The sequence below is a fragment of the Humulus lupulus genome, chromosome 8, assembly GCF_963169125.1.
Source record: "Humulus lupulus chromosome 8, drHumLupu1.1, whole genome shotgun sequence".
NCBI lineage: Eukaryota > Viridiplantae > Streptophyta > Magnoliopsida > Rosales > Cannabaceae > Humulus > Humulus lupulus.
Genome location: NC_084800.1, coordinates 100,187,295 through 100,198,723, shown reverse-complemented (window position 1 = coordinate 100,198,723; position 11,429 = coordinate 100,187,295). Strand labels below are relative to the sequence as shown.

The 11,429-nt window shown below is 35.6% G+C and overlaps 1 protein-coding gene across 1 annotated transcript; it reads left to right on the top strand.

Annotated features, from left to right (window-relative positions):
* Positions 1 to 8,434: 8,434 nt before the first annotated feature.
* LOC133798230 (reticulon-like protein B16) lies at positions 8,435 to 10,926 on the top strand. The gene is made up of 5 exons (XM_062236450.1): positions 8,435 to 8,711; positions 9,067 to 9,247; positions 9,374 to 9,515; positions 10,350 to 10,419; positions 10,590 to 10,926. The coding sequence occupies exons 1-5, from the start codon at positions 8,582 to 8,584 to the stop codon at positions 10,754 to 10,756; spliced, it is 690 nt and encodes a 229-aa protein (XP_062092434.1). The 5' UTR covers positions 8,435 to 8,581; the 3' UTR covers positions 10,757 to 10,926.
* The last annotated feature ends 503 nt before the right edge of the window (positions 10,927 to 11,429 follow it).

The following is an 11,429-nucleotide window of genomic DNA, read 5'->3' as shown; positions in this document are numbered from 1 at the left end:
AACGATCACCTAGTCATAACCAAAAATATAGGATACCATCAATGAAAATGAAAGTAAAGGTTTCCAAACCAATATCTAGCCTCCGGGACATCAATCCACACCTAACCGGGTAGTGGGACCGACCCCGAGGCCTTAAGCTAGCATCCCCAAGTCAAAAACCTATTTCTGACCAAATCTGCCTTGATGGGCCGCGGCTCACCTTCCTAACAGAGCCAAGCCCTTCACAAAAACGCACGTAGGCCGCGGCTCACCATAGCCGTGCCGCGGCCCATTACCAAAACCAGCAAGCACCAACTTGCTTTCCCCTGCGTTTCCCCTCGGAACCAACCCTTCAAACCAGTTCCAAACCTCAACCTAACACCCAATTTAACCACTAAACATTACCAAAAACTCACCCACATCAAAACCCAAGTTAAACATCAACTAAACTTCCATTAATTCCAACTATTCACCATGAAATCACAAGCTGAAAGTTTAAACCGAAAACAGAGTATACCATGAAACTAATGGCTGGAACTTACCTCAAACTTGATTTTGAACCCCCTTTAATGGCTGAACCAAGATCCTAAGCTCCCACCTTTGATCTCCTAGCTTAACTCCTCAATTTGGGCTCTCAAAATTCAAAGAAAAGTGAAGGGGAAAACATGTACGGGAGAAGAAGAAGAAGGGATGAGGATGGGCTCTGTTTTTGTTCTGTTTACACAGCCTTCTAAACCCCAAAGCTGATACAAATCCTTAAGGTCAAAAGACCATAATGCCCCTAGCCCAATTTAAAAGCTTCTAAACACTCCCAAGGGTAAATTAGTCATTTCCAACCTATACCGTTAATTATAATTAACGCTCTCCAATTCCCGCTAATCTCAACATTCTCAAATGCCAATAAATCATACCCCATTACCCTGTAATTCCCGGTAATGTTCTAATCATCAAAATGACCCCGAGACTCACCCCGAGCCTCGAACTTAATCCCGTTATGACTAGACCGAAAACTTGCATTCCCATGATCGTCTCATGTCGAATGGCTCGAACCAATCCACATATAATGTGGTAAAATTATAATTCACTCATATGCATAAAATTACACAATTACGCCCCCCCCCCCCCCCCCACGGACAAATTACCAAAATGCCCTTGCATTTAAAATATGAGCCCATATGCATGCATTCACCATCATATAATAATATAATTCACATAAACATGCATATAATCATTAAATGCCATAATAAATCAATTATGGCCCTCCCGGCCTCCTAATCAAGGTCCTAAACCTTATTAGGAAATTTGGGGCATTACAGTCACTTCGGTGGCCCTCCTCGGAGGAGTTTGTTCCACGTCCGGGTGCTGCTCGGGAACTTCTCCGCCAGTAGCACTCCCCGGTGTTGACTCCCTCATGTCTTGATGAGGGGCCAAAAGGCCAACCAGCCTGAGGTTAGCCTCCATGACCAGATGTTTGACACTTTTCTCCACGTCAGTCATACTGGCCAAGAGGGCTGGTCGCAGGCATGGACCTGAAAGGCATTGAAAGTCTAAGGAAATGTGGAGGAAACACTAAATAAAGATCAACAGCCAGTGGTACAAAGGTTTTACCTCCTTGAGCAAAGGCCAAATTGTTCGCGATCATATAGGTCGTAAGGAAATACTCCTAGTAGTACCTCCCCACGTTCGATATGTGAGTGGTGTCAGCCAAGAAGGTGCGTCCAGTCTCCTGGTGGAAAAAGTGAAAGAACCCCGTACCTTCTTGGTTGGGGTTGGATTTAAGGTCAAACAAATAGTTAACCTCATGAGGAGTTGGCACGGGCCATTTTTTGTGGCTGTAAAGGATATAGAGTGCAGCAAGCATTCTATACCCATTGGGAGTTATTTGAAAAGGGGCAACTCTGAAATAGTTGGCCACCCCTTGGAAGAAGGAATGAAGAGGCAAGGTAGCCCCTGCCTCAATATGGAACCTCGACCAGGCGTTGAAGGAGCCTCCGGGCAAGTTCGCCCGTTGATCTTGGTTGGGTCGAACTAATGTTACCCCCGTGAGTCCATACTTCTTGATGTAGTTGGCGATCATCCTGATCGTCACTCGGCTCTCAGGTACTACATACCACTCAACATCTGGTTGAATGGAATTTCGGGGCTGAGCGTGAGTTTGGATATTGGGGTCAGGAATAATTTCAACTCGACCACTGGTCGAGGGAATTTCAGCTTGAGGAGTAGCTGATTTGCAGGATTGGGAGTATTCTTTTTCTGAGCTGTAGTTTTAGCTCGAGCCATATTTTGAATAAGGACAAATGGAGTGTTTAAAGTGGCACGAGAAAAGGGAATGTCAGGTATTAGTGATGATGGTTGCTCCTCGTCCTCAAGCAATTGAGCCAATAAGTCATCGTCGATGGGTCTTTCTCCTCCCCACGGATCTTGCATGAAAGCTGCGAACAGAGAAAGGAGGAGATAAGACGCACAGGTTGAGAGCTTATGTTGAAAGTTGGAATAACGTTGCTCGCGTATACGACCAACAACATTCTAACAGAAACACTAAGTTCTATGCGAGCAGTTTGAAAAACAGATTGAAAAGCGGAAGTAAAATTTTTTTGGTAAGAAGCTTTTTCGACTCCGAAGGGGCGGGAAAAACCCAGTTTTTCACCTAGCTTAGAAATTGAATTTTTACTTCGATTTACGCCCTAAATCTACAATCTTGACTACCAAACTGGCTCCTAACTCATACAAAACAATATTTCACTACCCTATTAATCATCTGTCAGCATGTAAGCAATCCCCATATATATTTTCGGCCAAGAACATGAAGGGGTTCAGAAACAAAAACACGCATAAGGATGTTTCGAATAGCAATTAAAAGGACAAGAAAGTTCGTAAAACTTACTCGGGTAAATATTGGAGTCCAAAGATGAGAGCTGTCGGGCGTCCGAGTGTAGATGTCTGGAATTTTCTGGGCTCTGAGGCGCGAGTTCTTCAGCATTCTTCAAGAAGGCAAAGGCGAGTAAAAAGTAAAAATGGTAACTTGAGGATTGTTTATGGAGACCAAGGCACGTTAAAAGAGGCAATCATGAGTTACTTTTTTATAAGTATGGGGAAGTGGAATGGTCGTCAGGCACACTTTTGGGAAACTGAAAGGACTTGATTAGACATGATTGGTCACGTTTTTCGAAAAGGCATGGGCGGTTCTGACAAATTTCGTGGGGCATACGAAAGGTTAGTTTCCTAAGTTTACTTATTGCTGGTCGCAATAAATAAACTTGGGGGGCAAATGTTTACCCAAAAAAGGTCACTGATGATGTGGAAAAGATTACTTACACATAGACTGACACGTGGCAGAATTAAAAGGTAGAGGTGATGTTCCACTGTCGACCAGAAGCGCGCCTCCTTGTCAGAGTTAATGTTTGTCACCACCAGACTGGCCGTGAAGCCCGATTTATTTCCTTTTTAAGTTGTAATCTAATATTAACTTCATTTGAATATTTCTTCATAATCATCCTTGATACACGGTTATTAAGGATAAGATAAGACACATTATCATATGTAATCCTCCTTGAGCCTATAAATACACATGAAATAGCTCAAGGAAGGGACTTTTGGATTCATTTTAGCTTTTTTGCTTAAGATTGAGAGAAAAGGAGCTAAGGTGAGTTGTTACCACCCGATTGTATTACGCCTACGGTCTGTGAAACTCAAGAACCTTAGTTCTTTGATCACAACTTTAGGATTCTATAATAACAATATCTCAAAGTGGACGTAGGTCATTACCAATCACTGGGGCCGAACCACTATAATTCTTGATGTTCTTTCTTTTCCATTAGATTATATTTTCAAGCATCGTGCTATTTATTGTTGTATATTTGAAACCATGTCGTTGGCTAATTTGAGGGTTAACAAGGAATATAATTGGTGATTAGTTAGGTGTTGGGAAGTAAGCGGTAAATATTAGAGACACTCGAGGAATTAGCGGGAATTGGGAGCAAATGACCAGAATGCCCTTGGAAGGATTAAGGGCTTAAATTTAATGGGAGGGTACTATGGTCATTTGTCTTATAAGGGATAAGAGTTAAGTCTGCTTTATGCCTTAGTGGAAAGTCTAGAATTTGAAGGAAGCTGAAGGAAAAGAAAAGAAGAAGAAAAAGAAAGAAGGAAAACAAGAGTCATTTCTTCTCCCTCTCAGTTTAGGTTTCTTCCTCATCTCTTGAAGGAATTTGGAGCTGTAACTTAGGGAGAGTCTGGGCAGGAGCTTGAGGCTATGGTCCTTGGTTTGGTTTGAGAAGTTAACAAGAGTATACCATCCATTTGAGGTAAGGTTTAAGGTTGCTTTTCAGTTTCTGGTTCTAATGTAAATATGGATTTTGAGCTGAATTTTGGTGGGAATTCTAGGGAATTGAGATTGAAGCTTTGAGGGGTGAAAGCTAAGGAAGAGTGGAGGATAGCCTAAGGTTAAACTTCTCTGTTTAAGGTAAGAAGCTCTGATCTTGGTCACTTGAATTCTGTGGTTTCAGTTGTTTTTCCTGTTGAGTTTTTGGGCTCTAAGTTCAGTTATGGTGAATTCCTTGATTTGGGGTGCATGTGATTGAGTTTTGTGTGGTTGGGACTTATAGGATGAGTTGAGGATGTGGGGAGGCTTGTTTTGAAGTTTGGTTGAGGTTTGATTGAGTTTTGGGAAGGTTTGGCTCGAGGAAATTTGAAGAGGAGAAAACTAAGTAGTGTCTGGCTATGACTAGCGCTGTAGCGCTAGGCTTGGGCATCTAGGAGCCTAAAGGCTCTGTTTGTAGCGCTGTAGCGCCCACTTTAGGGCACTGTAGCACTACCCTGTTCCCAGAAAGGGGTTTTTGGGTTATTTCTTAGGGTTTTTGCCCGGGGGCTCGGGGTTTGATTCCACCACCCCGTTTGCTGAGGACAGCTTAATATTCAATGAGCTCGGTTTAAGTGGGCCGGAGTCAGTGGGATAGATAGAGGGTGCGGCCTAAGGGCGTTAACCCTGGTTATCATATGTGAATTGATTATTGATATGAAATGATGTACTGGGTATGCTGAATACTTGAATAACATGAATATTTGGACTGTTGAGTACATGTTCATACTGTATGAGTTATCTAGTTGTTTGCTTAATGATTATGCTCTGTTATTGTGTTTTCTTGCTGGGCCTTGGCTCACGGGTGCTACGTGGTGCAGGTAAAGGCAAGGGAAAGTTGGTCCAGTCCTGAGATGGAGAGCTTCGGGGCTGAATGTACATAGACAACTGATCGGCCGCCATGGCCGATGAGTGATACAGGACGAGAAAAACTTAATTGTCTGATTTGCCTTAGAGTGGCTAATAACTGTATTTTAATCCTAAAATTTTGTAGACTGTCTTTTAACTTTACTACTTTTGGGATCCCATATAAAGAAAATGCTTGTTTATAAAAAATGAAGCTTTTGAGACCAAAATCTTTTAACTCTAGTTCAACTGTAATTTTTGTAACACGTTTCAAATTAAATGACTTGATTAACAAGTCTTACACCTTTATAAACACACAGTGTAACGGTCTTGGCTATCCAGGGCGTTATATAAAGTAATGGTATAGGGACACCTGTACACTAGATAATGACCAAGACTAACAATAATTACATACCACTAATATGTACATTAACAACTAATACTACTTATCATACTCATTTCCTTATGCACTATACATACATGTTTGTAGTTCCTACACATTTTCACTATATTTTATTATTAGTAAAAGACAAAATAAAGCAAGCTAGAGAAAGAACATTACTTTGTTTTTTTTTTAAAAGCTTGTCATTATTTTAACTTTTATATATTATTATTTTTTACTTTGTAAATGCAGTTTTTTTTTGTGAGCGTATTTATTAGGGTTTGACATCTTATGAGCCAATTTTTTGAACTAATAAGTAGTTATTTTGACTTTATTCATTCTTATATCTAATATAACAATTTAGCATATTTGTTCTCTATATATATATACACGTACAAAAAATAGGATAGCTGGTGGTAATGGTGGTGCTATTATTAATGAATAAAATCTTGTTAGAGATGTCAATGTCTTATTGTCTTAGTTTTTGTTGTTATGTTATTTTTAGTATTTGTTTTGTTGTTTATTTTATGTTTATGTTGTGTTGTTAGTTAATCGTCTTACTATTGTTTGTTGTTTTAATTTTCTTTAATGTTGTTTAATTATTGTTTTCAATTTTAGCATCAATGTCCTATTATAAAGGAATATTTTTTAGCTTATCAATCAGTACCCATACACATATATGCAGAAATATATGTGTGTACGTATTTCTTTTTTTGTTAAAAATGCCATGTTGCACGATTTTTGTAAAAAAAAAAATTTGGAAAACCGTATAAAAATAATGTATATCCTTGTTTTGTTTATATATGAAAAAGAGTAATATAGGTCAATTAAAATTATGTACTAAAAAATTACATTAACTAATGCGATAATTTTATTTAAGAGGATTTTTAAAAAATATAGCTTTTATATTATTAATGTGTAAAAATATGAGAATTATAATTTTCTTAATTTGTACGAGAAAATTTATTAAAGACAAAATTAAAGTATGAGAAACACAATTAGTAGCTAACTAAAATATAGAAATGCCACATTTTTTTTGTCATAGTTATATTTTCTTTAATTTTGAAGGTGATTTTATTTTAGTTTTTTCAATTTTTTTTTATTTTTTCCTTCATTTTTCAATTATTTTTTCTTTATTTTTTTTCTTACTTATTTGTTCTTCCATTTTTTCTTTTTTTTTTCTACCATTTCTTTCCTTTATCATTTTTTTTATTTCTATTTTGCCATTCTTCTTCTTTTTATACTTTTTCATTTTTATTCATTTATCTATTTTTTTTTATTTCATTTGTATTGTTTTTTTTTTTATATATATTTTTTCAGTTTTTTTTCATTTTTTTCATTCATAATTTTTTTTCTTTCCATTTTTTCATCATCTTTCTTCTTCATCTTTTCATTTTTATTCATTCATCTTTTTTTTTTCCTTCATCATCTCTTTTGTTTTGTTTTTTTTCTTCATATATTTTTAGTTTTTTTTCCTTCTTTTTTCTTCCTTTTTATACTTATTCTTTTCTTATTCCATATTCTTTTTTCCCATTTTTTCACACATATTTTAACATTACATTATTATTTTAATATTTTATTTATTTATTATCTTTTATTATTGTAATTTTTTATAGTTTTTTTCCACTATAGGTAAAAAAATTCAAATCAATTTTTTCAGCATTTTCTTTTTACTGTAACCCTTATAGGAACACCAAAATTTGGAAAAAAAAAAAACTAATAAAAAAATGAAAACATGAATGGGTAACTAGTTACCCTGATGAGAATATTCAAATCTAGAAAAAAAATTATATGAAGAAGATGGGAGAGAAGGGACCGGGGGTGGATCTGATTTTTTTTTTCTATTTTCAAATTTGTGGAAACTTGTTACCTTCCCGTTCTTTGTGTGTATATTTCTGGGGGTAACTGGTTACATTTACGTTTTTTGTGTGTATATTTCTAGGGGTAACTGGTTACCTTCATGTTATGATCTATGTGTATATTTTTTGGTTCTTTATGGTAACTGGTTACCTATGTTACTAAAATTATAGTTACTTCTTCATTTTTTTAGTGAAGTGTTCTTCCTTTTTTTCATTCAAAGTTGATGTTTCTTTTCATATTTAATATGAGTAACCTATCACCGCTCTTATGGCAGAATGTTACTCCTCTCAGGGTAACTGGTTACTCCTCCTGGTACATGTTATTTAACCTAGCTCTAGGATTTTTTTTACATAATTGTCAAAGATCAATCAAGTAAGTGATTACCTTACACATGATTTGAAAAAATAAACATACAATATAAAAATAAGGAAAAAATGTTTATAATAAATGAAAAAATAATAAACACAATTTATATCACAAACAAAAAAATTGCAAAACAACCAAAGAAAAATGTAATATAAGCTTGTTATATAAAAATAATATAGAAAAATAAATAAGCTAAAAAAATAATAAGCAAATTACAAATATACCCTTCCAAATTAATAAAACTTGAGTAAGAGTAAACTATGGCATTAACCAACTTTTATACAAAAATATGGGAAAATAAACCCATAAAAGTGAAAAATCTTAAAAAAAAAGCCATAGATTAACTTTTTTTTGAAAAGAAATCATATTTTTGCATACTCTATTAAAAATCTCATATAAAATATAATTTCCTCCTTCAATCAAATTTATTTCATGGGAGGCTCTACGTTTTGATGCATAATTTTGGTAAATTCCACATGCTACCCCGGACCTTGTAAAAGCCCACATTGTCCTCCTGATTGGGCCTTGCTTCCATTCCAGCCCAAAATAATGGCTCATTCATCTAAAACGACAGCAGAACGTTGAAGCTAGTTCCGTCGTTTTAACTTTCAACGTTGTCGTCTCATAGAAAACGCAGGTGCAATTGTGGATCCCATTCCAAAAAAAAAAAACTACTGTGGATCCCATTCCAATTACCAAATTCGAATGATTCTGATTGTTTATTTCAATTTGTCAACAGTCTTGGAAAATCCCTCTATTCAACATCTGCAATTCGGGAACTTGGGTTGATCATGGAAAATTCACAAGAAAAACTCAACACAGAAGGAGATGGAGACGGCGATGGAAGGAAAGCGACCCCTTACCCTTTTTCTTCTTCTCCTTCTTCAACCTTAGGCCAAGCCTCAGTTTACCACTCTGTGGGTAAGATAACAGAAGAAATTGTCTCAGTTGTTTTCTTTTTTGAGGCTTTCGTCACTCTTGGGATTCTGGTTTTTTTTTTTTTCATTTTGGGTTTTCCTGAATAAGAAAAAACAATTATGGGGAGTTATGTTTGTGGACTTTCTTTTGGTCGATTAATGCAATTTAATGTTTGTTTATGGTTTTTCAATCATCTTAAATGATTATACTGTAATATTCACACTGGCCCAGATGATTAATTGCCAAAATTATAGCCTAGTTTAATATATAGAGAATACAATCACACTACCTTTTCAAGGTTTTTTTTTTTTTTTTTTACTTATAGTTGGTCTTTCTTTATGCCTCCTGCCCATTTTAGCTGCTGATGTTCTATTGTGGAAACGACGACATGTTTCTTTTGGTGTCATTGTTGTTGCAACTGTTGCTTGGGTCCTTTTCGAACGGTCCGGACTATCATTCTTGTCAATTTGTTCAGATGTTTTGCTCATTTTGATCGTACTGTTATTTCTACGTGCCAACTATGCTGCTCTTAGAAACAAGTAAGGATGTGTTCCTCACTATCTGCTCTTATAAACACTTCAATGGGGTCTCATTCCAATAATTTTTCTTTGAAAGTGTTGTTTGTGATCATTTAATTAGTGTCTTTCTTTTCTTTCAACGAACAGACAACTGTACACCTTACCAGAGCTAGTATTGTCAGAGGAAATGGTTAACAATGCTGCAGCTTCATTTCGTGTAAAAATCAACAATTTGTTGCTAATGGCTCATGATATTACCCTTGGCAAAGATTTTAGACTTTTCTTCAAGGTTAGTTTTTGTTTGCTTGACAGAACCAATTCTAGAAATCTTGTAGTCATCTACTTGTGGTATTATAGTATCAATTCTAGTATCCCTGAATTCATCTGCCTGTTTTGCTGTAAGTTTGTCACCATTTAGACGTGTACTATACAGGCATTAGCGGGTCAAATTAGTGCTTGTTTGGTATAAACTTTCACTCAAAAACGGTGAGAGAGGGAAAAATGGTATTGACCCAGAGGACTAGATAGGGAAGATAAGCAACTTCTTGAATAACAGAGAAAATACAAGCAGCCCAGGAATCATAGAGCCTGGTCCCCTTCTGAGCTGAAGCTCTGAAACTCAAGTCATATAAATTCCCTACCAACGTCTCTTTCCTTCCGTTTCCTTTCTTTCACTTCCCATACGTCAATCTCCGCGCAACCTTCCAAATTTTTCTTAGCCTGGTCGGCTAGAGATCCATGAAGTCAACTATGAATGACAGAAATAGTATTACTTATTCTGGCATGGCTGGGGGTGTCCATGCCGGAGAGTATAGGCACATATGACTGGAGGACTATGAGAAACTGATCCGCTGAGTGTCAACTAGATGGAGTAGGAGGCTTGTTATGTCTAGTCTGAGGGTTACAAAAAGGTATTTACCATTTCTATTTTCTAAATTTGATGAAAAACCTTGAGAAATTGACTGATCCGCCAAAAATTTGTGTTAACTAGCAGTTGCAGGAGCTTATTATGAAGGGTTGAGCTCCAAACATAAAATTTTGAGGCGGATCAACCTTTGCTGTAATCTATAGTTCAGAAAGAGATGAGTGTCTTATACGTTTACGTTTATTGTAAATTTGACAGGTGGTGGTCTATTTGTGGCTCTTGTCTGTCATTGGCAGCTTCTTCTCCTTCTTCACAATTGCATATATCGGTATGTATTACATTCCTTGTGAATGATATGTGTGTTGTGACTGTACGTTATTGCTTGATACTCCTTAGTGCTAGGATATATGCTTGTATTTGCTGCATATTATTAAATATAATATGATGTGATGTTGTGGTGTGTTGTGTTTATAACGATGTTTGTTTTAATGGTGGCAGGAACCATCTTATTGATTACGGTTCCAGCGTTATACAGCAAAAATGATGAACGTGTTGATAGATATTGTGGAATTATTCAAAAACAGTTGTCTAAGCATTATAAAATAGTCGATGAGAATGTCTTTAGCAGACTGCCTCGAAACTCATCCAAGGACAAGGATTTGTAATTCTTATATATATCTTACTTGTTGGCATCATATTTTACCTGTTTTTCGAGCAAGTAGTATGTAATGGGGCTTACGTACCATTTCTGTTAAATGTTTAGTTTTTTTTTTTAAAAAAAAATTGAGAGCCCCACTAAAAAATAACAACAATTAGTCATTTTGCCCACTGACTATGAATTTGTCCCTTTACTTTTGACATTGTTTTCAAATGCCCATAAATGACAAAATTAGTCATATTTTACCTCTGTAACTACTTCTTTTAGTAGGAGTTTACCCTCAAACATTATGTTTATCATTAAATGTCAAATACATGATAAATTTATTTCAATTTTACACCCCTAAATTGTAGTTTCATTATAAATTTAACCAAGCAATTGATTTTATTTTTAGGAGTTGATTATGTAATTTTTTGTTGGATTATATATTTGATTAAATGGTTAGAAAAAATTGAATAAAGATAAAATATTTATAATAATGTTATTAATGTATCTGTTAGCTTTAAGTAAAAAAAATGGGAAAATGTTGATTGGAAAAAACTAAAAGAATTTTCAATTTTATATAGCTTTGTTATGATTTTGTGTTATTTATTTATTTTTTTCAAAACAAATGTATACCTTAATTATAAAAATAAGAATTAAAAAAATTAAGCAACTTACAAAATTTTATATTATTTATT

Bases quoted from the DNA above. Each gene is read 5' to 3' on its own strand.
- LOC133798230 (XM_062236450.1), top strand. From the start codon at position 8,582: ATGGAAAATTCACAAGAAAAACTCAACACAGAAGGAGATGGAGACGGC. The intron at 8,712-9,066 runs GTAAGATAACAG...TGCCCATTTTAG, and splicing joins CTCAGTTTACCACTCTGTGG to CTGCTGATGTTCTATTGTGG. The intron at 9,248-9,373 runs GTAAGGATGTGT...TTCAACGAACAG, and splicing joins TATGCTGCTCTTAGAAACAA to ACAACTGTACACCTTACCAG.